The sequence below is a fragment of the Chlorocebus sabaeus genome, chromosome X (assembly GCF_047675955.1).
Source record: "Chlorocebus sabaeus isolate Y175 chromosome X, mChlSab1.0.hap1, whole genome shotgun sequence".
NCBI classification, from domain to species: Eukaryota; Metazoa; Chordata; class Mammalia; order Primates; family Cercopithecidae; genus Chlorocebus; species Chlorocebus sabaeus.
The window spans coordinates 35,005,833-35,033,046 of record NC_132933.1 but is presented as its reverse complement, the minus strand read 5'-3'; the positions used below and the strand labels follow the sequence as shown (position 1 = coordinate 35,033,046).

General features: G+C 38.9%; 1 protein-coding gene across 2 annotated transcripts in view; it reads left to right on the top strand.

Moving 5' to 3' along the window:
• Positions 1-27,214, top strand: part of DOCK11 (dedicator of cytokinesis 11) — a 192,151-nt gene that overhangs the window by 67,172 nt on the left and 97,765 nt on the right. For both annotated transcript variants that reach the window (XM_037989080.2, XM_037989079.2), the window contains exons 8-16: positions 3,173-3,350; positions 3,742-3,821; positions 5,226-5,309; positions 9,445-9,585; positions 10,930-11,142; positions 19,928-20,050; positions 21,505-21,587; positions 25,867-25,989; positions 26,174-26,250. In XM_037989080.2, the coding sequence (XP_037845008.2) occupies positions 3,173-3,350; positions 3,742-3,821; positions 5,226-5,309; positions 9,445-9,585; positions 10,930-11,142; positions 19,928-20,050; positions 21,505-21,587; positions 25,867-25,989; positions 26,174-26,250 (1,102 nt within the window). The remainder of the gene's footprint in view (positions 1-3,172; positions 3,351-3,741; positions 3,822-5,225; positions 5,310-9,444; positions 9,586-10,929; positions 11,143-19,927; positions 20,051-21,504; positions 21,588-25,866; positions 25,990-26,173; positions 26,251-27,214) is intronic.

The following is a 27,214-nucleotide window of genomic DNA, read 5'->3' as shown; positions in this document are numbered from 1 at the left end:
CTCACCCTCATGACTACCAAGTAGAATTAAGCTCCACCTCTCCTGTGCTAACCATTTTGCTTTTCCTTCTGTCACACAACTGAGTCACATTCTAATTTTGGTTTATTCTACACATTCCTTTTGGGATTGCAGGGACCATCTCTTACTCTTTTCTGTTTCTTCTATAATAATTACCAGGGTTCTGCACACAGTAGGGACTTAATGAATGTTTGTTGATATGAATTACTGAGGGGACACAGACAAAAACAGGGTGGGAAGTAGAGGGCAGAGAGAGAATCTGAATGGGAAGTCAATTGACTGTGAAACAGAAGTCATTATTACAGAGCCAGGGTGGTGTGGTGGACTAGAAGGATGGGCTGATTAGGAGGAAAGCGATGTTAGTTCAGCAACTCTCAAACCTATATCTTCATCTTCAGAACTGTGAAGTGGGATTAGTAATATCTATATACTCCATCAAACAAGATTGTTGTGAGGATCAAATGAGAAAATACCTTTAGGGCATGATGCTGTGTGCCTGTAGTGCCAGCTACTCAGGAGCCTGTAGCAGGAGGATTGCTTGGGCCCAGGAGTTTGACGCTGCAGTGAGATGTGATCATGCCTGTGGAATAGCCACTGCACTCCAGCCTGGGTAGCACAGTGAGATCTCATCTCTAAAAGGATAAGTTAAAAAATTCTAATAAATGAGAAAACACTTTTTAAAAAGTACAAAGATCTATGTGAATAAAATGTGCTTATATGTATGATTATATATTATATATTCATATATATGAATTCATATATATAAAGAAGACCTTTCATATCTTACTGGAAGCACAAGGCACACACAATTTCTGGATTGACCTTTCTTTGCAGTGCTTCCCTCATCTATTTATTTTTATTATCATTTGGAAAATTTTTTTCTTTTTTTCTTTTTTTCGAGACAGAGTATCACTGTGTTGCCTAGGCTGGAGTGCAGTGGCTCAGTCTCAGCTTGGTGTAACCTCCACCTCCTGGGTTCAGGCGATTCTCCTGCCTAGAGTAGGTGGGATTAGAGGCACTCGCCACCATGCCTGGCTAATTTTTGTATTTTTGGTAGAGATGTTGTATAACTTTCTCCTTAATTCAGTTGAAACCGGTTCTTGTCACATAACCAGGAAAGATTAGGCTTATAGACACATAGAAGGGTGAGAAGTGGAATTTACTGGGTGAAAAGGAAAAATAACTCTCACCAAAGTGAGAGAGTCCTGCTAGCAGGTTTCCCACCTCACAGATTGAAGGTTTCACCGGGGACCCTTGGCTGTCTCCTGTCTCTATCAGAGATGGGCTTTTTTCATGTTGGCCAGGCTGGTCTCGAACTCCTGACTTCAAGTGATCCGCTCGCCTCAGCCACCCAAAGTGCTGGGATTATAGGTGTGAGCCACCATGCTCAGCCCCCCTCATCTATTTATGATACCGCCTCCCAAATATTTTCAAATGTATAAATCTTTATGACTTGAAACAGCAGTTTAATTTCATCCTTTCCTAGACTCCGAAGATTAGAAGGAGGAACTTTCTTGGTTCCTTCTTGAATAATGACCATGCAGTGGAAAATTATTGATTCATGAGCATTTCTTGAAATGAATGCTGTGGGATTTGAAAAGGGTAGTATGTCATGTCTTTTGTCGTGACAGAGAAGGTGGTAAAGTGAAAGAACGTATCAGTGTGTTTGAGAAAAGGAAGAGACTTATTTTCCTTGTGTGGTGGTATTCAGCACAGGTTACTTCCATGTATTTTACACAGAGTCACAATTTAATGTGAACCAACTATGGTTGTATGGTCTTACATTTTCTTTCTTTTTTTTACCAAGCCCTTCCTCCTCCTCCTCCTCCTCTTCCTCGTCTTCTTCTTCTTCTTCCCCTTTCACTTCCCCTTCCCCTTCCCCTTCTTCCCCTTCTTCTTCTTTCTCTCTGTCTCTCCCTCTCTCTTTCTTTCTTTTTTTGAAACAGAGTCTTGCCTTGTCTGGAGTTGCAGTGGCATGATCATATCTCACTGCAGCCTTGCAGCCTTGAACTCCTTGCTGCAAGGAATCCACCTTAGCCTCCAAAGTGCTGGGATTACATGCATAAACCACCATGCTTGGCCTTCTCTTTTTAATTTTTAATTATTTTTTTGAGGCAGGATCTCACTGTATTGCCCCGGCTGGAGTGTAGTAGTGTCATCTTGGCTCACTGCACCCTTGAACTCCTAGGCTTAGATGATCCTCCCACCTCAGCCTCCCGAGTAGCTGGGACTACAGCCACGTGCCATCATGCCTGGCTAATTTTTCTTTTTTGTAGAGATGAGGTTTCACCACTTTGCTCAGGCTGGTCTCAAACTCCTGGGCTCAAGCAATCCTCCCTCAGTCTCCCAAAGTGCTAGGACTACAGGTGTGAGCCACTGCCCCCGTCTTTACTTTTTCATTGTTATGGATATGGAATATTTCTACATATTTTGGGGGTACATGTGATAGTTCAATACAAGTATACAATATGCAAATGATCGAATCAGAGTAATTGGGTTATCCATCACCTCAAGTGTGTATCATTTCATTGTGTTAGGAACATTCCAAATCCACTCTTCTAGTTATTTTGAAATATACAATAAATTATTGTTAACTATGGTCGCCCTATTGTGCTGCTAAACTCTGTAGTCTTCTTTTATACTACTGTGATACAGTTGATACTATGCGTGGTAAAATGGGTTAGGATCTATAGTGCCTTTTATGGTGAGATATAAATTAAGTATCAGCTTTGTTTCAGGTCATATTTAAATTTTTTAAAGTGCTGACTTTGAAAATCCTTAACTATTCAAGGAAAAGTTTGAACAGGCTGGACATTGTAAAATATTTGCTTACTTTTTTGGTGGTACTTTGATTTTCTAAATGTGAAGGATGCCAAAAGGCCTTAAATGATAATACTTAACAAGTATTGTTTTCTGCCAACTTTATGCATAGTCATACTACTGTGCTCAGTCCTGAGGGGAACAAAAAATATATTTAACATAGTCATTTGTTGTCTTAGAGTGTCTGTTTCTTACTGAAAGAAGCAGTTATTTCATGAAAGTCTTGACGCACATATATACTAAGCTGAGATAAAAATAAATATAAACTAATGAAATCTAATAGTAAAAGGACAACTAAACTAACTGAACACATGCTTTTTTTTCCCCCTTCTAGTGCCCCAAAATGCGCCGTCATGCTTTTGAACTCAAGATGTTAGATAAGTATAGCCATTATCTGGCTGCTGAAACTGAGCAGGAAATGGAGGAATGGTTGATAACTTTGAAAAAGATTATTCAGATCAATACCGACAGTTTAGTTCAAGAGAAAAAGGAGACGGTAGAAACAGCACAAGGTCAGAATTTTAAAGTGATTTATTATTGAAGTAAAGCCCTTGTCTTTATTCCATGGAAATGTCCTCTGTGCAGGGTGAATAGAGAACTGTTAATCTTAAAAGTTGACCTGCTTCTTCATTAATAAGTGACTGTGGAGGTTGATAGACTTTTTAAAAATAGTTGATGCTGTATGGGCTCTGACACATGAAATATAACCAGACTAAAACAGATAGAAAATTCATGGCAGGTTTTCAAAAGTCCATTAAAGTTTTCCCTATGCTTTCATAATAGAAATTCTTTGCAATAAATCTAGTAGGAGAGGATGGGTGGGAGAGATAGTTAGGATACTCCTCTTAGGTTATTAGTAATGGTCTGTATGGTTTAGAACATCTGCTTTTAATGAACTTGCAGATGATGAAACTAGCAGCCAAGGAAAAGCCGAGAACATCATGGCAAGTTTGGAAAGGAGCATGCATCCGGAACTGATGAAGGTACATCTTTCATATGGCAACTTGCCTTCAACTGAGATAATGCAGGATTAGCTATTAAAGTTTTAATGCTGGATTCCATTTGGCAATGTCATTTCCACGTTAAAAACCACAGCAAATTGGTGAAACAGGTAGAGATTGTAAAAGAAAAGTTGTACTCCTGAAGACTTATTTGTAAGTACCAACTGACAGTTTGGAAAAATCTTATTTTTTTCCGGACACCAAGAAATACTTCCAGGCTTTTGTGACTCCATTAATTTTATCTGCTAGTTCTTATTCAATTTAATTACTGTATATCATTCATAAAATGTTCTTCAGAAGGATAATGATGCAGCTCATGCACATGATATTTAATCTATGACCAACATATGTTAATCTCACATGAAAATCATATTCTCTATATGTAAATATATGTGTATACGAATGATACAATCTGACAAAGATTTTGCTGCTGTTTGAAGTCTGAAATGAACCAATTTTGAAATTGTAGAGATGATTGTTCTGAGTATCTTACCAAGATATTGTATTCTGTAGACTCTATATTATAGTAGATTAGTAGGTTGTGACCCATTTATTCATTCAAATCATTGTCAAACCTATTTATATTTTTACTTTATTCATCTTCCTGGACAAATTAGTTATACAAATTTGGAAGCACTTTTTTTTTTCTGTTTTAAATTTACCCCTCATAAACTTCAAAGCTATTTTTCAAAATTTAGGGACACACTCATGATCCTCTAATCTAGGATTTTTTTTTTTTTTTTTTTTTTTTTGTGAGACAGAGTCTTACTCTATCACCCAGGCTGGAGTGCAGTGGTGCGATCAGCTCACTGCAACCTCTGTTGCCCAGGTTCAAGTAATTCTCCTGCCTCAGCCTCCCGAGTAGCTAGGATTACAGGCGCCCGCCACCACGCCCAGCTAATCTTTGTATTTTTAGTAGAGACAGGGTTTCACCTTGTTGGCCAGGCTGGTCTCGAACTCCTGGCCTCAAGTGATCCAGCCACTTCGGTCTCCCAAAGTGCTGGGATTACCGGCATGAACCACTGTGCCTGGCCTTATCTAGGATTTTATAAAATGATTTTATAGATTTTAGTTGCATTCCCTCTCAATCTTTGTCATCCTGGATTGTGCAGCTCGTTAGGTATTTCCCAAAGTGATGGAACCAGAATTATATATAATATTCTATAGCTAACATAATGGCTATGAAAACTATGGTGATTTCTCTTTTGTTTATTTCTCCTTTGCATCCAGAGTCTCTTGCATTCCTGTTTTGTACTGACTACAGGATGAATGGTGTATTTTTGAAGCTGTGACAGATTGATAGTTTCACATAAACTATACATTTAAATAGTATTTAACACTGTTTTGAAGGAAATGAAGTAACATACGTATTTTTTAAAATTTTAGTATGGAAGAGAAACTGAACAACTAAACAAACTCAGTAGAGGAGATGGAAGACAGAATCTCTTTTCTTTTGATTCAGAAGTTCAGGTATTAATGATAATGTTTCTTTAAATAGTCCTAGAATTACTGCTTATTCAGATAAACAACATCTTTGAAATGTTGAACTCACTGTTTTTTGCACCAGTGGGGAATATAGATTGTTTTATATTTGTCTTGTTTACTTTGAACAGGTAACTTAATAATTAACTCTTCACTCAAGGGGACTGTCACATATGCAGATGATTTGGAGCTGAATTATATATATACACACACACACACACACACATACACACACACACACATATTTATCAGTTTCTTGTATTCTTTTCTCTTCCTCTTGCTCCTTAAAATAGATAAATTAAAGCACTATTAAAGGTGGTTACAGTGTTCTTTTAGCCCATGAAATACAATTGTGATCTAGTGGCAGAAAATATCTCCAGTATAAAGAACACATGAGTCATATGAAACATTTGTTTTTCACATTTGATGTAGGCCTGTAGAACTAGGATAATTTTCATGTCTGGCTTAATCACACTTTAAATGGAGGGTGGTGCAGGAAGGTGCAGGTTTATATGCAGATGTGTATTTTAACCTCTTTCATGAGAGTTAGATGTGTTTTGTACTAAGATACATGCAGTGAATATTTAATTCTATGGCACTTTCTAAGTAAGTTTTTAATTTGTTTAAGTGGGAAAGGTCTACAGTATTTAAGTATTACAAATATTTTTCCTAATGGAAAATACTTTTTGAGAAAATGAAATTGAGGAAGATGAAATTTTTTGGCTTTCTTTTGCCTTTTCCTACATGAGATTTCGAATGAAAATTTTTTATTTTGTTTGAAATCGGAAAATGTGCGTTACAGTTTTTTCTTCCATGAAAATATGAAATAATTTAGGGGAAGTCTGATTTTGTTGTTGTCGTTTTTTCTTTTTCTTTTCTTTTTTTTTTTTTTTTTTTTTTTTTGAGACGGAGTTTTGCTCTTGTTGCCTAGGCTGGAGTGCAGTGGCACAATCTTGGCTCACTGCAACCTCTGCCTCCCCAAGCGATTCTCCTGCCTCAGCCTCCCAAGTAGCTGGGATTACAGGTATGCACCACCATGCCCAGCTAATTTTGTATTTTTAGTAGAGATGGGGTTTCCCCATGTTGGTCAGGCTGGTTTTGAACTCCCGACCTCAGATGATCTGCCCACCTCGGCCTCTCAAAGTGCTGGGATTGCAGGCGTGAGCCACTGTGCCTGGCCTCTTTTTCTTTTTTTTAAGTGTAGTCAAGTACAGTAGTGACAAGGGGAGAAAGAGTAGAACAAAAAGTTCAATATGTAATTGACTGAACAATCAATTGAGATAACTTACTACCTTTGGACCAGCCGTTGTTGTTTTTCGCTTCGTATGGTTTTCTAATTAAAAATTTAGTTTAAAATGGAAAAAGTATATAGGCTATAAGTAATATAAACATTTTTCCTTAATGAAAATATCACACAAGAAAATGGAATTATTTGGAGAAAATAGATTTTCAAAAATAATTTCATTTCTCTTTTTCCCCCCACGGAGTTAAATATTGCTTTAGTGCAAGTTATGTGATTTTTTTTTTTTTTGTAAAAAAGTAATAGTATAATGGGCCTCAGGGATGTTTGTTCTAAGATATTCATTCAGAAATTTACTTGTTCCAAGCATGTCTGAGTCTTTGATCCTCCCACCCATGATTGGGCTCTAGTTGGACATGTCAGGCTGTTTCATTGTATACAAAGGAGCCAATTGACTGTGGTTGAAACTAAGTCCAGTATCTTTACAAATTTGTGGTGTAGCATTTTTGTGGTAATAAAACCGAACTGGTTTTATGTCTGAGTTGTTTATCAGTGAGCTATGGTAAGAGAGAAATTCACAGTTGTGATGAAGCTTTAAGGAGATGAAATTGAATGTAATGTTGGTTACGGAAGGCAGTCTCACCTCAGAGAAACCTATGTTGTTATCTGTCAAGTACCTTTTCTAGGTGAGGCGCCATCCCATAATTTCACCTTTTCTTTTGGCCATAGTTCATTGTTTAGAGACATGACCTTAGAGAATAAAGAAACACTGGCTGACTAAAGGGGATGGCTCAAACTTTGAGCTGAAGAAGGCCATATGTTCCAACATTTGTACTCACAGGCCTTAGAATGGAAAGGATTTGAAGGCTGGAGTGGTTTGGTCCAGTTTCTCTTTCCATTCTACTGTCTGAGTAAGACAGAAAGGAGAGCAGATAAATGGGTGGAAATTAAACTTGATTTCCATGGCAATGACTTGCCTCCACAGATAGATATATGTTCAAGAGGCAGCTGTCTAGTCCCACACCTTCACATTCCTTTTGTAGATAAATAGATTCAAAGGGGAAGAAGTCATGCTTTCAGGCACAAATCTTACGCATTGGGTCCTTTTAAGGAGGTTTTAGTCATACCGGGTAGGTTAGAACAGCTATAATTATCCAGTATTCTTCAGGCATAATACCTGTTTTGGCTTGATTTACTTAGGTAATTGAGAAAAATTTTTGTGTGTCTTGTCTTGAGTTTTCCATACTGACAGTGTCATTCTGCTCAGATCCATCCAATCATTTTCTGCCTACAATGTCTACGGCCTTAATGGAAGTATAGTAAATTGACCCCACAATCCACACTTTCCTGCCCCTTTGTGAATAGAATAGAAGTCTGTTAAGACATTCAGCATAAACAGATGAACTTAGATTACCTGAGCAATCTTTTTCTTTGAGAGACAGATTCCTCCCCTACTGAAAGGAATTCCTTTACAAACCCCATATCTTCTCCTTAAACTTGTTTTTATTTCAAAATACCAATAATTTTAAAAAATGATTGCTGTGGCAGCCCAGGTCCATTGCCCAGCTCTGTTAGCTGAGTTCAGTGTTGCTCAGTTTCCTAAGCAGATGCCTCTTACTCTGTTCGTATTAAACATAGGTAGTCCATGGGGTTCCAGCCTTTTGTGCCTCTCAACCTAAATGCTGCTGACTCCCACATCCAGATCTCTAAGTCAGGCCTTTCCCATTTTTCCAACTACCTGCTACCATCACCTCGAACACAACACATTCCATACTGAACTCACTATTTCTACTCACTGTACCCCCAAATCTGCCATTCATTTGTATTTCACGACTAAGTTCATAACATCACTATGTATTGAATCTCCCAAATTAGAGATCCCTGTGTTAATCTTTTTTTTTTTTTTTTTTTTTTTTTTTTTTGTCTGAGACAGGGTCTGACTCTGTCACCCAGGTCGGAGTGCAGTGGCACCATCATAGCTCACTGTAGTCTTGAACTCCTGGGCTCAAGCCATTGTCTCACCTCAGCCTCCCGAATAACCGGGACTACAGACCTGCACCACCGTGCCTGGCCAGTTTTTATTTTTTTGTAGAGGCAAGGGTCTCACTATCTTGCCTAGGCTGGTCTCGAACTCCTGGGCTCAAGCGATCTTCCCTCCTTGGTCTACCATGTTAGTTTTGATGCTTCCTATACCCATTCCTGTCAATTTTGCCTCCTGCACAGCTCATAAAGGAAACCAAATTTCGACTGTCCTGGAACATATATTGTGTGTGGAACACAGAGAATAAACACATAGGAAAAGTAATATTAGAAAGATAGAGAAAGGGAGTATAGACTGTCGGGGAGTGTGCAGTTTTCTATAGGGAGTTAGGAAAGGTCTCCCTGCAGAAGAGTCGATAGATCAGAGACTTGGAAGTGAGGGAGCAAGCCATGCAGCTATCTGAGGGAAGAGGGTTCCTGACAGAGTAGCAAGTGCAAAAGTCCTGGCGTGGGAGTGTCCTTGGTGTGCTGGCAAAATAACCAAGGAGGCCAGTGTGGCTTGAAGAGGGAAGAGGGCAAGCGTGGTAGGAGATGAGGTCAGAGCAGTGTGAAGAGACAGGGAATCATGCCATGTAAGACTTTGTAGGCCATAGTACAGACATGTGACTTTTCCATTGCCTTTAGATCCGAGTTTCATCATCTCCCTCTAGGATTTCTCCATCACTGTTTAACCTTAGTGTAAAAAGTCGACAAAGGCTTGTTAAATGAAAACATAAAAAGGGTTCAAATGAAGAATGGACAGAGAACTGTTGGATTTTTGCCATTTTTGGTATATTGATGTAAATCTATGTTAATATGAATCCTATCTTTTTTTGAAAATGATTCATACTATCTCTTTTATAGAGGTTGGACTTTTCAGGAATTGAACCTGATATAAAGCCATTCGAAGAAAAGTGCAACAAACGTTTCCTGGTAAATTGCCATGATTTAACTTTCAATATCTTGGGCCAAATTGGAGACAATGCAAAAGGACCACCCACAAATGTATGTATGACTTTGCCTTCTACCCTCCTTGCATCAGTGCATTAAAGAAATGTCTTTCTCAAAATAATTTGTAAACCAAACCTCCGTGACATGCAATTTACCTATATAACAAACCTGCACATGTACCCCTGAACCTAAAATGAAAGTTTTATATATATAAAAAAGAAATCTTATTACAATAAAAAATGAAGAAACATCATTGTATGACTGAGAACTATTAATAATTGACTATGTGAAAATTCCAGTGCCACATATTATGATAAATTTGACATGCAAGAATTTTATACATCTCTTTCTTTTGCCAAAATATAACTATGTTCTCATTTTGAGGATTCGTGAAAATCTTACCTACTCAGAAGAGCAGATAGAGTAAGCTCTTGATGTTCAAGAGGAGCATGTCTCCCAAACTTGCAAAATCCTCAAATGCGTAAATTCTACTAGACAATATGTTTTCTTCTATGAAATTGGCTCGTAGCAATAAGTAAGGATCACCATAACCATGCTGGGATACAGATGCTGTGCAGTCTGCTAGGCTCGGTCACTATTCTATAGCATTAGATTCATTTTGGTCTACAGAGAAAATTCTAAGTGATGGCTGTCATGGATCATTTGAGTTGCTTAGAAATCCTTGAAACTGTAAGTGTAAAACCTTCAAAGAGACTGTTTTTTATGTTCATCTTTATTTTTTGGTTCTAGTTTTGTCTATTAAAAATAAAACAGTGATGATAGATTCTCTTACAAAATAGCTTAAAAGTACAGCAGACTTTTCTGTGTGTAAAGGGTTAATCTTTATGCCATCTGGCATGAAATTTCTCTTTGTGACCATCTTTCAAATGCCATCTGTAGAGAGGAATCATGTCTTCCAAAATTGCTGATAGGGCAAAGCTTTTGTCAAGTAATTTGATGTTGATTGTTATTAGCTCTTATGAAATGTATAGTCAAGTAAGTTGGAACATAACAGAAGAGAATATTTATTTCTATACTGTAATATTGGCATTATTTTTTAGGTAGTTTCAGTAAACGTGTAAAGAATTAAATTTTATTCATAGAACATTTCGTGTTATTTAAATGTAGCTTTTGATTTCTATTTCTTTTTGTAAACTTTATAACTTGTGAAATTATCTACACCTGACAGAAGTTAAAATTTGATGAAGTCTGTTGTTTTGGAATACTCTTTGTTCTGTGCAGATAAGCCATAATATAATTTTAGCTAAGTTTTGAACTCAGAAGGGAATTGTAGTCACAGAAACTGGAGGAATAAAAAACTTATTTTGCACTTGTGCGCCTCCCCACCATGCCCCTACTAAAGCCTCAGTTTTAAAATATAACTGTTTTTATTCCCAGGTTGAGCCCTTTTTTATCAATCTTGCCTTATTTGATGTAAAGAACAATTGTAAGATTTCAGCAGACTTTCATATAGACCTGAATCCCCCATCTGTCCGTGAAATGCTGTGGGGCTCTTCAACCCAACTGGCCAGTGACGGTAGCCCAAAGGGCTCTTCACCCGAATCTTACATTCACGGAATTGCCGAATCTCAGTTACGCTACATACGGCAGGTAATGAATAACCTTTAGTCTTAGCAGCACGTTCAGAATAAGAAACAGAAATATTCTTGCATTATTTCGTGGTTTCAGACCAATGTTTTCATGACATTCTCTCTCATAAGGTCTTTCGATAGATATTTTTCTGGTGACTGAAGTTTGAGGGCAAAAATGGAAACCAGTGAACATGCAAGTAACATGTTATCAAAGGAACGTTTTTAATGGGACCATGATGTGAGATACAAGGGAATTATTTTGCGAGATAGAAAGCTGATACAGGCCAGGCGCAGTGGCTCACACTTGTAATCCCGGCACTATGGGAAGCTGAGGTGGGCGGATCACTTGAGGTCAAGAGTTTGAGACCAGCCTGGCCAACATGGTGAAACCCAACCTCTACTGAAGGTACAAAAAAAATTAGCCAGGCGTGGTGGTGGGCGCCTGTAATAACAGCTACTCTTGAGGCTGAGGCAGGAGAATCGCTTGAACCCAGGAGGTGGAGGTTGCAGTGAGCCGAGATCACACCACACTGCACTCCAGCCTGGGTGACAGAGCAAGACTCCGTCTCAAAAAGAAAGCTGATACAAACACACATAAACACACCTGCACCCACACTCATGTGTATACTTCTGAGCAAGGCAATAAGTGCTTGAAAGTTTTGGTTTTTAAGAAAAATTGACCCTAAATTAACTCTCCTACCCCTAATTTTCATGTCCATTCTGAATATGAGTAGGCCATTTGAATGGAGCGTATGGTCTCTTTATACAAGGAGTTTTACTTGAAAAGCAATGAGTGGGAACTGCTTGTGTCATAGCTGTAATGCTATACTCTTCTGTTTTATCTGGAGCAAAGATTCCCTTTCAGAAAGAGCGTAACTGTTCCTTGGAATTCTGACCTCTGACCAGACTGGAGGCCATAAGAAGTTAGCGGAGTGGATTGATCATCTGCTCGCTAGACTTTTGCAGCTAAAAGGAAATGAGAGCATGGCATAGAATTAAAAGGAGAAAGAGGCATATGAACAAAACTGTTCATGTTGTAAGGAGATTGATTTTTTTCTAAATAAAAATACCATTCTTTTTTTTCCTGATTATAATAAGTACATTCTTATGTAGAAAATTCAAATAATATAAGAAGTGTAAAAAAGAAAGTAAAATTCACCACCAAAAGACAATACCTATTAACATTTTGGTAAACATCTTTTCAGACATATCTGTTGTGTATATAGAAATATATACACATTATGGGGGGGCGGAGCAAGATGGCCGAATAGGAACAGCTCCAGTCTCCAACTCCCAGCGCGAACGACACAGAAGACCGGTGATTTCTGCATTTTCAACTGAGGAGTGCAGCTCATCGCCAGCAATGGATCAAAGCTGGACGGAGAATGACTTTGACGAGATGAGAGAAGAAGGCTTCAGTCCATCAAACTTCTCAGAGCTAAAGGAGGAATTACGTATCCAGCGCAAAGAAACTAAAAATCTTGAAAAAAGAGTGGAATAATTGATAGCTAGAGTAATTAATGCAGAGAAGGTCATAAACGAAATGGCAGAGATGAAAACCATGACACGAGAAATACGTGACAAATGCACAAGCTTCAGTAACCGACTCGATCAACTGGATCTTAAACAGACTTTAAACCATCAAAGATCAAGAGAGACAAAGAAGGCCATTACATAATGGTAAAGGGATCAATTCAACAGGAAGAGCTAACTATCCTAAATATATATGCACCCAATACAGGAGCACCCAGATTCATAAAGCAAGTCCTTAGAGACTTACAAAGAGACTTAGACTCCCATACAATAATAATGGGAGACTTCAACACTCCACTGTCAACATTAGACAGATCAACAAGACAGAAAGTTAACAAGGATATCCAGGAATTGAACTCAGCTCTGCACCAAGCGGACCTAATAGACATCTATAGAACTCTCCACCCCAAATCAACAGAATATACATTCTTCTCAGCACCACATTGCACTTATTCCAAAATTGACCACATAATTGGAAGTAAAGCACTCCTCAGCAAATGTACAAGAACAGAAATTATAACAAACTGTCTCTCAGACCACAGTGCAATCAAACTAGAGCTCAGGACTAAGAAACTCAATCAAATCCGCTCAACTACATGGAAACTGAACAACCTGCTCCTGAATGACTACTGGGTACAGAACGAAATGAAGGCAGAAATAAAGATGTTCTTTGAAACCAATGAGAACAAAGATACAACATACCAGAATCTCTGGGACACATTTAAAGCAGTGTGTAGAGGGAAATTTATAGCACTAAATGCCCACAAGAGAAAGCTGGAAAGATCTAAAATTGACACTCTAACATCACAATTAAGAAAACTAGAGAAGCAAGAGCAAACACATTCGAAAGCTAGCAGAAGGCAAGAAATAACTAAGATCAGAGCAGAACTGAAGGAGATAGAGACACAAAAAACCCTCCAAAAAATCAATGAATCCAGGAGTTGGTTTTTTGAAAAGATCAACAAAATTGACAGACCGCTAGCAAGACTAATAAAGAAGAAAAGAGAGAAGAATTAAATAGATGCAATAAAAAATGATAAAGGGGATATCACCACCGACCCCACAGACATACAAACTACCATCAGAGAATACTATAAACACCTCTACGCAAATAAACTAGAAAATCTAGAAGAAATGGATAATTTCCTGGACACTTACACTCTTCCAAGACTAAACCAGGAAGAAGTTGATTCCCTGAATAGACCAATAGCAGGCTCTGAAATTGAGGCAATAATTAATAGCCTACCAACCAAAAAAAGTCCAGGACCAGATGGATTCACAGCTGAATTCTACCAGAGGTACAAGGAGGAGCTGCTACCATTCCTTCTGAAACTATTCCAATCAATAGAAAAAGAGGGAATCCTCCCTAACTCATTTTATGAGGCCAGCATCATCCTGATACCAAAGCCTGGCAGAGACACAACAAAAAAAGAGAATTTTAGACCAATATCCCTGATGAACATCGATGCAAAAATCCTCAATAAAATACTGGCAAACCGGATTCAGCACATCAAAAAGCTTATCCACTATGATCAAGTGGGCTTCATCCCTGAGATGCAAGGCTGGTTCAACATTTGCAAATCAATAAACGTAATCCAGCATATAAACAGAACCAAAGACAAGAACCACATGATTATCTCAATAGATGCAGAAAAGGCTTTTGACAAAATTCAACAGCCCTTCATGCTAAAAACGCTCAATAAATTCGGTATTGATGGAACTTACCTCAAAATAATAAGAGCTATTTATGACAAACCCACAGCCAATATCATACTGAATGGGCAAAAACTGGAAAAATTCCCTTTGAAAACTGGCACAAGATAGGGATGCCCTCTCTCACCACTCCTATTCAACATAGTGTTGGAAGTTCTGGCTAGGGCAATCAGGCAAGAGAAAGAAATCAAGGGTGTTCAGTTAGGAAAAGAAGAAGTCAAATTGTCCCTGTTTGCAGATGACATGATTGTATATTTAGAAAACCCCATTGTCTCAGCCCAAAATCTCCTTAAGCTGATAAGCAACTTCAGCAAAGTCTCAGGATACAAAATTCATGTGCAAAAATCACAAGCATTCTTATACACCAGTAACAGACAAACAGAGAGCCAAATCATGAATGAACTTCCATTCACAATTGCTTCAAAGAGAATAAAATACCTAGGAATCCAACTTACAAGGGATGTAAAGGACCTCTTCAAGGAGAACTACAAACCACTGCTCAGTGAAATCAAAGAGGACACAAACAAATGGAAGAACATACCATGCCCATGGATAGGAAGAATCAATATCGTGAAAATGGCCATACTGCCCAAGGTTATTTATAGATTCAATGCCATCCCCATCAAGCTACCAATGAGTTTCTTCACAGAATTGGAAAAAACTGCTTTAAAGTTCATATGGAACCAAAAAAGAGCCCGCATCTCCAAGACAATCCTAAGTCAAAAGAACAAAGCTGGAGGCATCACGCTACCTGACTTCAAACTATACTACAAGGCTACAGTAACCAAAACAGCATGGTACTGGTACCAAAACAGAGATATAGACCAATGGAACAGAACAGAGTCCTCAGAAATAATACCACACATCTACAGCCATCTGATCTTTGACAAACCTGAGAGAAACAAGAAATGGGGAAAGGATTCCCTATTTAATAAATGGTGCTGGGAAAATTGGCTAGCCATAAGTAGAAAGCTGAAACTGGATCCTTTCCTTACTCCTTATACGAAAATTAATTCAAGATGTATTAGAGACTTAAATGTTAGACTTAATACCATAAAAACCCTAGAAGAAAACCTAGGTAGTACCATTTAGGACATAGGCATGGGCAAAGACTTCATGTCTAAAACACCAAAAGCAATGGCAGCAAAAGCCAAAATTGACAAATGGGATCTCATTAAACTAAAGAGCTTCTGCACAGCAAAAGAAACTACCATCAGAGTGAACAGGCAACCTACAGAATGGGAGAAGATTTTTGCAATCTACTCATCTGACAAAGGGCTAATATCCAGAACCTACAAAGAACTCAAACAAATTTACAAGAAGAAAACAAACAACCCCATCAAAAAGTGGGCAAAGGATATGAACAGACATTTCTCAAAAGACGACATTCATACAGCCAACAGACACATGAAAAAATGCTCATCATCGCTGGCCATCAGAGAAATGCAAATCAAAACCACAATGAGATACCATCTCACACCAGTTAGAATGGCAATCATTAAAAAGTCAGGAAACAACAGGTGCTGGAGAGGATGTGGAGAAATAGGAACACTTTTACACTGTTGGTGGGATTGTAAACTAGTTCAACCATTATGGAAAACAGTATGGCGATTCCTCAAGGATCTAGAACTAGATGTACCATATGACCCAGCCATCCCATTACTGGGTATATACCCAAAGGATTATAAATCATCCTGCTATAAAGACACATGCACACGTATGTTTATTGCAGCACTATTCACAATAGCAAAGACTTGGAATCAACCCAAATGTCCATCAGTGGCAGACTGGATTAAGAAAATGTGGCACATATACACCATGGAATACTATGCAGCCATAAAAAAGGATGAGTTTGTGTCCTTTGTAGGGACATGGATGCAGCTGGAAACCATCATTCTTAGCAAACTATCACAAGAACAGAAAACCAAACACCGCATGTTCTCACTCATAGGTGGGAACTGAACAATGAGATCACTTGGACTTGGGAAGGGGAACATCACACACCGGGGCCTATCATGGGGAGGGGGGAGGGGGGAGGGATTGCACTGGGAGTTATACCTGATGTAAATGACGAGTTGATGGGTGCTGACGAGTTGATGGGTGCAGCACAGCAACATGGCACAAGTATACATATGTAACAAACCTGCACGTTATGCACATGTACCCTAGAACTTAAAGTATAATAATAAAAAAATAAAAAAAGAAATATATACACATTATGTATATGCTTATAAAATTATATTCATGCTGTTTTATACCTACTGTATTCTTTTAATATGTTTATCATCCTACATCAATATCTATAGATCAGTCACATTTATATTAAAGGCTAACATGACATTTCATTGATTTAGCTACTTAAGACATTTCTAATTATTTGCTATCAGAAATAATGCTGCATTGAATCTCTTGTGCATACATCTTAGCTCACGTGTTGAATTATCTCCTTAGAATAAATTCCAAGCATTGGGATTTTTAGGGTCAAAGATTATGCTGATTTATATAGATGACCAAACATTGGGGAAGACTTCTTTACATGGACTGTCACTGTCTTTTTGGGGCTGTGGATTTCTGGTGGCTTGTCCTCAAGTTGTCCCTTATTCCCTGAGAGCCCCTTAGCTTGTTACTGAGACTGTAGTTGTCACCTCTGTGAACATTCCACAATGATGGTGGATGCTTCTGAAAGGGATTGAGCAAGTAAAGTGTTGTAAATATTTGAGAACCTGCTATTGAATTTTATGTTTAAAATTTCCTGCACAATATCAAATAAGTCATTTCAAGCCAATGTGTATTTCCCATATTACTTCAGTGTGTACCACTCAGCTGTATGTTCAATGCAGGAAGTTTAAATTATGATTTCAGATGTCATCCAGTTTGTAATTTGGGACAGGAAGAAAATCAACATTTGAAAAAGATGTCCTGTGTGCCAACATTATTCCATCAGTGTCTCATGTAATCATAATAGTTTATGAAATGATATAATCACTACTGTTTGACAGATGGTGAAACTGAAGCTCAGGGAGGTTAAGTAAGCTGCTCACCATTACACAGCTAGTAGTGGTGACAGCAGGATTTGAATTTAGGTCTGTTTGAAATAATTTGATCAAGAATAGTAGATGAATATAATTAAGTGCTGAAATATAGAACACATAGCACACGCCCTGCCACACCCTGGGAGCTTTGTAAGTGCTGGTGGCTGGGGTAGAGGACCTGGTCCATTCTCTAGCTGGAGGGGCCAGCAAAGTGGATAAGAATCGCCCTGGGGTGGGGAGGCATATTCATCCCCCTTGGTGGGAAACAAGGACTGGGCCATAGACCTTGTCCTAAACGGCCAGACCTCCAGCCCATGTGGGATTTCTGGGCTCTCTCTGGCCACCTTTTGCATTCTGGGGACAGGGAGAGGACCAGAAGCTGATGGGACAAAAGGTAAAACAACCCCAAAGAGTGTCCCCCATCATTGGAATCCCTGGGCAGTTAGAAATTGGACATCTCTGTGCCTCAGCATCCTCATCTACAAGTGGAGGTGGTGACCATACCTGTGTCCAAGGGCTGTGGGGAGGCACAGACAAGGTGCGTGGTTCTAAGAAAACACTCAGCACTGCGATGGGCACACTGGGTTTGGTCAGTGCAACGTAGTAGCTAGGAGTAGTAACAGTAACAGTGATCTCAAGCAAGTGAAAACAGCAAGCTTTTATCAATTATCAACTACCTTAACATTATAGTACTCATTGCTGGCATCAGTAGGAAATGCCTAGAGTACTGGGAATGGGAAACAATAGGTGCTCAGTAAATGTTAGCTATAGCAATAATCAGTATTACTGTTCTCAAACTCCTGGGCTCAAGCAGTCCTCCTGCCTCAGCCTCCCAAAGTGCTGGGATTACAGGCATGAACCACCACACCCAGCAGTATTACTGTTCTAATCTGGCCTCGTCATATGAGATGTTGGGTGTATGGACCTCAGGGCTGTGAGAGAATATAGCATGGGCTGTATAATCTGGAAGCCTGGACTGCAGTCTTCTTCACCCACTTACTCACTGCACAAACCTTTCTGAGCCTCCATTTCTTAATCTATAGAATGTGTATATAGTAGTGCCTACATTTCAAGGTTTTTATGAAGACTGAAGGAGATAAAGCATGAAAACCATCTAGCGTGGTTATGTGGCAGTTAGCGTAACACCGCACTCAAGGCGTACTGCTCAGCATACCTTCTGCAGGGAAAGCTCGGGCAGTCTGCCAACGCGGCCAGCCTCACAGCTCAAACAGCATGTTCCCGGCAGTACTAGAAGCCAGGTTCTGTGACCTTGGGATGCTTTGGTGGGCCACCTGGGTAATAACAAGGTACCTGATGTGCATTACTTCATTTAAGCCATACGAGAGATGTATAAAGTCGCTACTATCATGCTATTTCACAGATGAGAAACCTGGGACTTAGAATGTGACTTGCTTAAACCCATAAATGTTGGAGCCAGAACCCAAGAAATTTGACAAGCAATTTTGAACCACTTGGTTCATTTTCCCAAGCAAATTTGAACCACTTTGTTCCGTGCTTGCTGCTTGGGAATTCAAAGCTGAGTCAGCCATTACTTGGGACCCTTCTAAGCTATTTGACTTGAGAGGAATTATTAGCCTTTTACACTCAATTTTCTATTCTGCCCTGTCTAGCTTCAAGGGTTCTGTCTGGTACAAAGGAGATAATGTGTCTGAAATGCATTGGAAACTGGAAATCACTATATTAACAAAGTTGGTAATATACCAACGAAAAAACGAAATTTTAGTAGAGACTCAGTGATAGATTTTTCCGCTTGAATTCATTAGTGATGCCCCTTTAAACAACAGGCATAACCAACTAACATGCTATGTAAAGGATATTATGTTTGGAAGGAGTCAAACTGGACAGGAGGTGTTCCTGTTCCACATGCATTCAAAGAAAAATGTAACTTTGGTTGCGTCTGCATTAGTACGTTTAAATAAAGTGTATGGGGACAAAATGAGTTTTGGATTCTCTGTCTCCTACCTTTGCATTGGAAGCACAAGAGCTCTTGAACTGCAACAAAGGAATGTCTTCTAGAGGATAATTTAGCTTTTCCATATTAGAGCAATAAAGTTTCTGTTTCCTTCTTAGTGGAAATAAATGCTAGTTAAATATTAATTGCTCTTGAGTTACATGCAGCTGCATTTAAAAACGTATATCTAGTTCCACTTGAGAAATGTACACTATTTTAACACACATCAATTAAGCCAAACAATGTACATTGTATTAAATTAGGTCGAAGAACTCACTTTGCATACACAACCAAACCAAAGAGGCAAAGCAGCAACAGTGACACCTGCACTACGGAGGCTAACAGGTGTGAGGTTGGTGACAAAATATAAAATCCGTTTTGAAAAGAACGTTGGAAGCTTTGAAAACTGTGTGAAAGGAGATTCTATCTATTTCTAGGGTCCTGGACACGATCCTTTGTTGAATGTGAGCGTTCTTTACTAAAAATCATTAACCATAAACAACCATATGTACAAGGTTACGTAAGAAAGTCTAACGGAAGTACTTTTTCCCCAGGGAATTTTCTCAGTGACGAATCCACATCCTGAAATTTTTCTAGTTGCAAGAATTGAAAAGGTGCTGCAGGGAAGCATTACACACTGTGCAGAACCCTACATCAAAAATTCTGATCCAGTAAAGGTAATTTATAAAGATTGTTGATCGACCTTTCACCTTAACGTAAAATTTGCCTTTTACTGATATTTTAAATGCCATTGCTTTGAGCATACTATATATTCTGAAAACATTGTATACTGTGTCTGTGTGCTAAAACTTGAACATGGCATATTTTCCTATTGTCATTGATGTTCTTTTAATGTGATCATCTGATTTCTGCTTGATTATCAAAATAAGAGCCAAAAGCTTTTAGGCAACATCTGCTAATTGACACCATATCCTTGACAGTAGCCGTTCTTTTCCTTACAGCCCTACATAAAGCCCTAGAATGAATGTCAGAGCTGGGAGATTAAAGATGATCCAGTCCTATAGTTCCCAAATGTCAGTTCATACCCAGATTTACTCCTGTCTGTGATGAAACGGGAAAGGAAAGACAGTGAACATTTCATGAAGCTAAATGTGTTTAATTCGGAGGGCTGCCCTTTATTCTGAGATCTTTGCCCTTCCTGCTTTTTAAAGGTTATGCATATCTTCCTTTCATGAAATGTTGGCATATTAAATGGCAGGGATTTAAAAAATTGTTTTGTTGAATGTCCTTAAGTGGCAATATTAAAAGTTGGCAACCCTATATTGTCATCCACATTTCTAGAAAATTGTGAAATTCAAATGTTTGGAAATCACTGCTCTAATCTCATCCTCTCCTTTTATAAATGGGAAAACTGAGACCCCAGGAGGGAAAGGTTCATGGTTGAGTTCATTAGTAACACTCCAGCCACTGTGTATTTATGAAACATCAGTCTGTTGTACATGGCATTACGTTGTGTACCCAAATACTGTTTATTAAGTGGAAGTTGCTGATGTGATGGGACTAATTTGTGGAGGAAAAATGTCTCAACAATATAGATAAAAGCCTCCAGCACTCTGTATCCCTAGGGATAAGCATCCAGCCAGCATTTCGAGGTCTGTTTAGACTCTATAGGCAGTTTATCTCGTTGTCATCTCTCCGTGCCTGTGCAAACAGCAGCTCCTGCCCACACTTAGACTAATTGCATTGACTCCTGGTGACTTGCTCCTTATCTTGGGAGTAGAAAGGGCAGCTGTATCCATAAGAAACTTCTCCCAAGAATGATGAGCATTTGACTGCTATGTGAAATAAAGTACATGTTAAGACCAGTGAACATTTTTCCAGTAGAGGTCTTTGGTGCAAAGTGTGCCCTATATCTATTTTGTCTGTCTTCTGCTGTAAATGACAGAAGCTCTGTTAATGAGAAAATCCAAAGCCTTTATGAAATATTTCGGACTTGAAAAATGGCTGGCTGATGCATGTTGTTCTGCTTGTGGCTATTTCTATGGTTGTTTTTTTTTTTCTCCCCGAGATTTTTGATGTTTTATAACGGTAAGTTGGGGAAATTATTATTCTGGGTGGGTCCATGGCAGTTTGAACAAATACAAGCCTATCTTCTTGTTTCTGACCTTAGACGGCCCAGAAGGTGCACAGGACAGCTAAACAAGTGTGTAGCCGCCTTGGACAATACAGAATGCCCTTCGCTTGGGCTGCCAGGTTTGTACAAATATAATCCTGACCCGCTCACTCACGTTCATATGTGAAGTTAAGGGCTGTTATACTTAACCAGCATTCAACAGTGTGTTTCTGGCAGGCCAGTTGTATCTTGGGACACTTGGGATGTAATAATTATTATTTTTTTTGTTGTTTTTGAGACAACAAGTTTCACTCTTGTTGCCCAGGCTGGAGTGTAATGGTGCAATCTTGGCTCGCCACAACCTCCGCCTCCCAGGTTCAAGCGATTCTCCTGCCTCAGCCTCCCAAGTAGCTTGGATTACAGGCATGTACCACCACACCCAACTAATTTTTGTATTTTTAGTAGAGACGGGGTTTCACCATATTAATCAGGCTGGTCTCGAACTCCTGACCTCAGGTGATCCACCCACCTCGGCCTCCCAAAGTGCTGGGATTACAGGCCTGAGCTACTGTGCCCAGCCAAGAATGCTTTCTCTTAAACTTTGCTGTGCATCAAACACCCTCTCTCTCTTTTTTTTTTTTTTCCATATGTCTTGCTTTAGGGAAGTTTCCTTTGGCTTTGGTTACTGTTCTGACTGACACCACTTAATTTTAGTGCATTTAAAAGCAGAATTTATTTGGTAGTAATGGAATTTTTTTTCAGAAAAGCAGAAATTATAGTGGCTTATGTACAGTATGCCCCCTATTTCAGAGTTGGTTGGGTTTATGCTTTGAAAGTCTATCGTAGAATATTTCTGGAAAACATACTGAAAACTTGGAGGCAAATAATGAAGTCATTAAATGTGAGTGTGTAATTAATAGATTTTCTTCCTGATGACAAATTCTGCCAGCATCTGTTAACTCTATTTCATACCTGATGGTAGGCTACATTATTTTATCCAAAGTTTGTAAATGCTTGCAGGGATGACTTAAAACAGGTTTCTTGTTTATCCCCATTTTTCAAGTACAGGTTCACTGACTTGTTTGTGGTACAGCCTGTACAGCTCACCGGGGCTTCTGTGGAAAGGGCACCGTGTTCTCAATAATTCAATCAATTATGTTCAGTGGGTACTAGGGAGTAGCATAAGGGTAGGAGATTCTAAGTTAATGAACTCTTTTATTTGTCACTATGCATAATCATTTCATTTTGGACAAGGTCTCAAAACATATTGTATGATGGTAGATGAAAGATCACTATTGTCCTTGTTTTGCAGACTGGTAAAAAACAACGATAACTAGGGATAGGTGAATGGCAAAGAGTAGCAGAGGTTGGTGTATGTAGGCATTATAAGAAGGTGAGGTATGACTTGTAAATATCAGCATATTTTTAATGCTCCAGCCTGAAAAGTCCATTGCTGCTGCTGCTATTATTATTGTTAATAGTTATTGGCCGGGCACAGTGGCTCACACCTGTAATCCCAGCACTTTGGGAGGCCGAGGCAGGTGGATCACAAGGTGAGGAGTTCAAGACCAGCCTGGCCAACATGGTGAAACCCTGTCTCTACTAAACATACAAAAATTAGCCAGGTGTGGTGGCAGGCGCCTGTAATCCCAGCTACTTGGGAGGCTGAGACAGGAGACTTGCTTGAACGCGAGAGGTGGAGGTTGCAGTGAGCCAAGATCACAGCACTGTACTTCAGCCTGGGCGACAACAAGACTCCGTCTCAGGGGAAAAAAATATATATATATATATTTATCAAGTGCTAACTCTGTTCAAGGCACTTATCTCCGTGCTTCATGTCTATTGTCTTAAAAGGTGGGTACTGTTATCCCTGTCTTTGAAGATGAGGAAATTGAGGCCCAGAAGTGAAGCAGAAAGACAAAAATATAAATTATTTTCCAAGTTCACACAGCATGTGGCAGAACATGGATCAGAACCCAGGGCACCTGCCTTCACAGTCATCTCTAGACCACTGTGGCATACGGTCCCTCTTTGGGCCATACCAGTAGCTGCTTGATGCCGTTTTACCAGTAGAAAAAATAATTTTGAAGTCTTCAAAGTTAGAAGCTTTGATTTCCAGTTCTGATGAGGAATTAAGGTATTTTTTTCCTCCTGAATTGTTTTGGTTCTCAGCAGTAGTAAAAACGTACTCAAAAGGCTGGGCTGGATGTTTAAAAGATATATGATAAACCCCTGTTTACTAGAAATAAAGGAGGTATGCTTAGCAAAGGATATGAACAGACACTTCTCAAAAGAAGACATTTATGTGGCCAACAAACACATGAAAAAAAAGCTCATCATCACTGGTCATTAGAGAAATGCAAATCAAAACCACAATGAGATACCATCTCCTGTTAGTTAGAATGGTGATCATTAAAAAGTCAGGAAACAACAGATGCTGGAGAGAATGTAGAGAAATAGGAATGCTTTTGCACTGTTGGTGGGAGTGTAAATTAGTTCAACCATTGTGGAAGACAGTGTGGCGATTCCTCAAGGATCTAGACCCAGAAACACCATTTGACCCAGCCATCCCATTACTGGTTATATACCCAAAGGATTATAAATCATTCTACTCTGAAGACACATGCACATGTATGTTTATTGTGGCACTGTTCATAATAGCAAAGACTTGGGACCAAACCAGATGCCCATCAATGATAACTGGAAAAAGAAAGTGTGGCACATATACACCATGGAATACTATGCAGCCATAAAAAAGGATGAGTTCATGTCCTGTGCAGGGACATGGATGAAGCTAGAAACCTTCATTCTCAGCAAACTAGCATGAGAACAGAAAACCAAACACCGCATGTTCTTGCTCATAGGTGGGAGTTGAACAATGAGAACATATGGACATGGGGAAGGGAACATCACACACTGGGGCCTGTTAGGGGGTGGGGGGCTAGGGGAGGGATAACATTAGGAGAAATACCTAATGTAGATGATGGGTTGATGGGTGCAGCAAACCAGCATGGCACGTGTATACCTGGGTAACAAATCTGCACGTTCTGCACGTGTATTCCAGAACTTAAAGTGTGTGTTCATATATGTGTATGTGTGTGTCTGTGTGTGTGTGTATAAAGTATATATGTATGAAGTATATATATATATATGAAGTAGGAACAGTGGGATTAATTAATGCCTATAACCACATCTTCAGAGGTACTGCCAGGGGGGAAATATGTTTCAGGCTATAGTTGCTTCCAGTGTGTTGGGTGCGTGTATATTGTTTTCCATTTTAGCAGTAGAACAGTTGCTTAAAAATGGGAGAAGACGAGGGGAAGGGAATAATCAAGTTCATATGAGAAACTATACATATATAGTCATCCCTCAGTATCCGTGGGGCATTGGTTCCAGGATGTCCCACAGATACCAAGATCTTCAAATGCTGACGTCTCTGCTATAAAATGACATAGTATCTGCATGTAACCTACTCACATCCTCCCATGTACTTTAAATCATCTGTAGATTACTAATGCAATGTAAATGCTATATAAATAGTTGTTATACTATATTGTTTAGTGAATAATGACAAGAAAAATCTATTTGTGTTCAGCATAGACACAGTTCTTTTTTCCAAATATTTTTTATCCATGGTTTTTTGAATCCACGAATGCAGAGCCCATGGATACAGAGAACTGGCTCTATATTGTAATCACCCCATATAAATTTATCCTTATGCTTTTTATGAACTTTATGGAAATGTACTTCACCTTTGATAACATTTACATGTTTTAAATGTCTAGCTTCATGAATTTTCACGAATGTATACAGTTATGTAACTATCACCCCAACCAGATATGGAACATGTCTATTACCCCAGAAAATTTCCTCATGTCCCTGGTCTATTCAACCATCTTATCCCTGTCCCAGGCAACCACGGATCTGATTTTCACTGCAGATGACTTTTTATCTCTTCTGCACCTTCATATAAATGGAATAATGCAGCATGTCCTCCGATGTTTGCTTTCTTGTACTCAGTGTTCTTGAGATTCATCCATATTGTTGTGTGAATCAGTAGTTCGTTTCGAGCAGCATCTCCTTGTGTGAATATACAACAGTTTGCTTACCCATTCACTTTTTGATAAATATCTGGATTATTACTAGTTTGGAGCTATAGCAAATACATCGTCTGTGAACATTTATTTCTGTAAATTTTTGTTAAATTGCTGCTGCACAAATTAAGAACATTCATGTACCATGTGGAAATGTGCCTAGGAGTGGAGTTGCAGGATTGTAGAGTGATGATTAACTTAACGAGACACCGCCAAACTGTTTCCAAAGTGGTTTCACCATTTCACATTCCGACCATTGCTAATTTTATCTTAATTTATCAACATGGAATATCTTTTTTAAAAAATGCTTCTGTTGCTGTTTTAGACCCATTTTCAAAGATACTCAAGGCTCTCTCGATCTGGATGGGAGATTTTCTCCTCTGTATAAACAAGACAGTAGCAAGCTTTCAAGTGAAGACATTCTCAAGTTGCTCTCAGAATATAAGAAGTAAGTGTTTGGTGTTTCTGCAATAAATAAATATAATAGATGAATCCTCAGTTCTTTTAAATGATGAATGTGAGTCATATATGGGAAAAGCAGAATGCTTAAAATTGTAAGTTTGGATGGAGGGGTAACCAGTGCATTCAGTAATCATAATTTTAACTCTAAAATATTATTATTTTATACCCAGGCCAGAAAAGACCAAACTGCAGATTATACCTGGGCAGCTAAACATCACAGTAGAATGTGTTCCTGTGGATTTATCAAGTAAGAAAGTATTGCAAATAAACCTTAAGCATAATGTTTGACTGTCAGGTTGTTATCCTTTCAATATTTTTCTTGAGGTTTACATGGCATATTAGTTTCCCAGGGTTGCCATAACACAAAATATTATTACAAACTGGGTGGCTTAAGACAACAAACATTTATTCTCTCACATTTCCAGAGGCTAGAAGTCCAAAATTAAGGTGTTCACAGGGCCATGCTCTCTCTGAATGCTCTAGGGAAGAGCCATTCCTTGCCTCTTCCTACCTTCCAATAACTCCCGGCTAACCTTGGCATCAGTTGGCTTGTGGCCACGTCACTCCAGCTGCTCCTCTGTCATCGCATGACCTTCTTATAAGGACACCAGTCATTGGATTTAAGGCCCATCTAATCTTGTATGACCTCATCTTAACTAATTGCATCTACAAATATCCCATTTCTAAATAAAGTCACATTCTGAGGTTCCGGGTGGATATGAATTTTGAGTGGGGGTGGGGATGCTTTTCAACCCAGTATGCATGATGAATAGTTACAGATTAGGAAGTGAATTGAGTTGATTTTATCAGATGCTGTTTCATATATATGAAGTTGTGAGTGTGTCCCAGTCAGGTTCTGTTGCCTTTTGCCTTGGGTAACTTTTACTTCTGTCATCAACTAAGAGATGAAAAAGGAGAAGGATTTCTTTTCTTGTCTAAGGGCAAGAATCCAAGATCCCAGGAGAAAAATGGAAGACACAAAACACAATTTGCAAGAGATAAAATGAAGTAGCTAGTAAATATGGGAAAAATATTCAATCTTAGTAATAACAATGCCAGTAAGGCAAATTAAACAATATGCTTTTGCTCATCCATCAAATCTATTAAAATGTTTAGAGTGAAGCTACCTAATGCTGGCTAGGTTTTGGCCAGGTGTTATCACCTATCATGAGTAGGAGTACAGTTTGGTAATAGATATCCATAGATGTTCA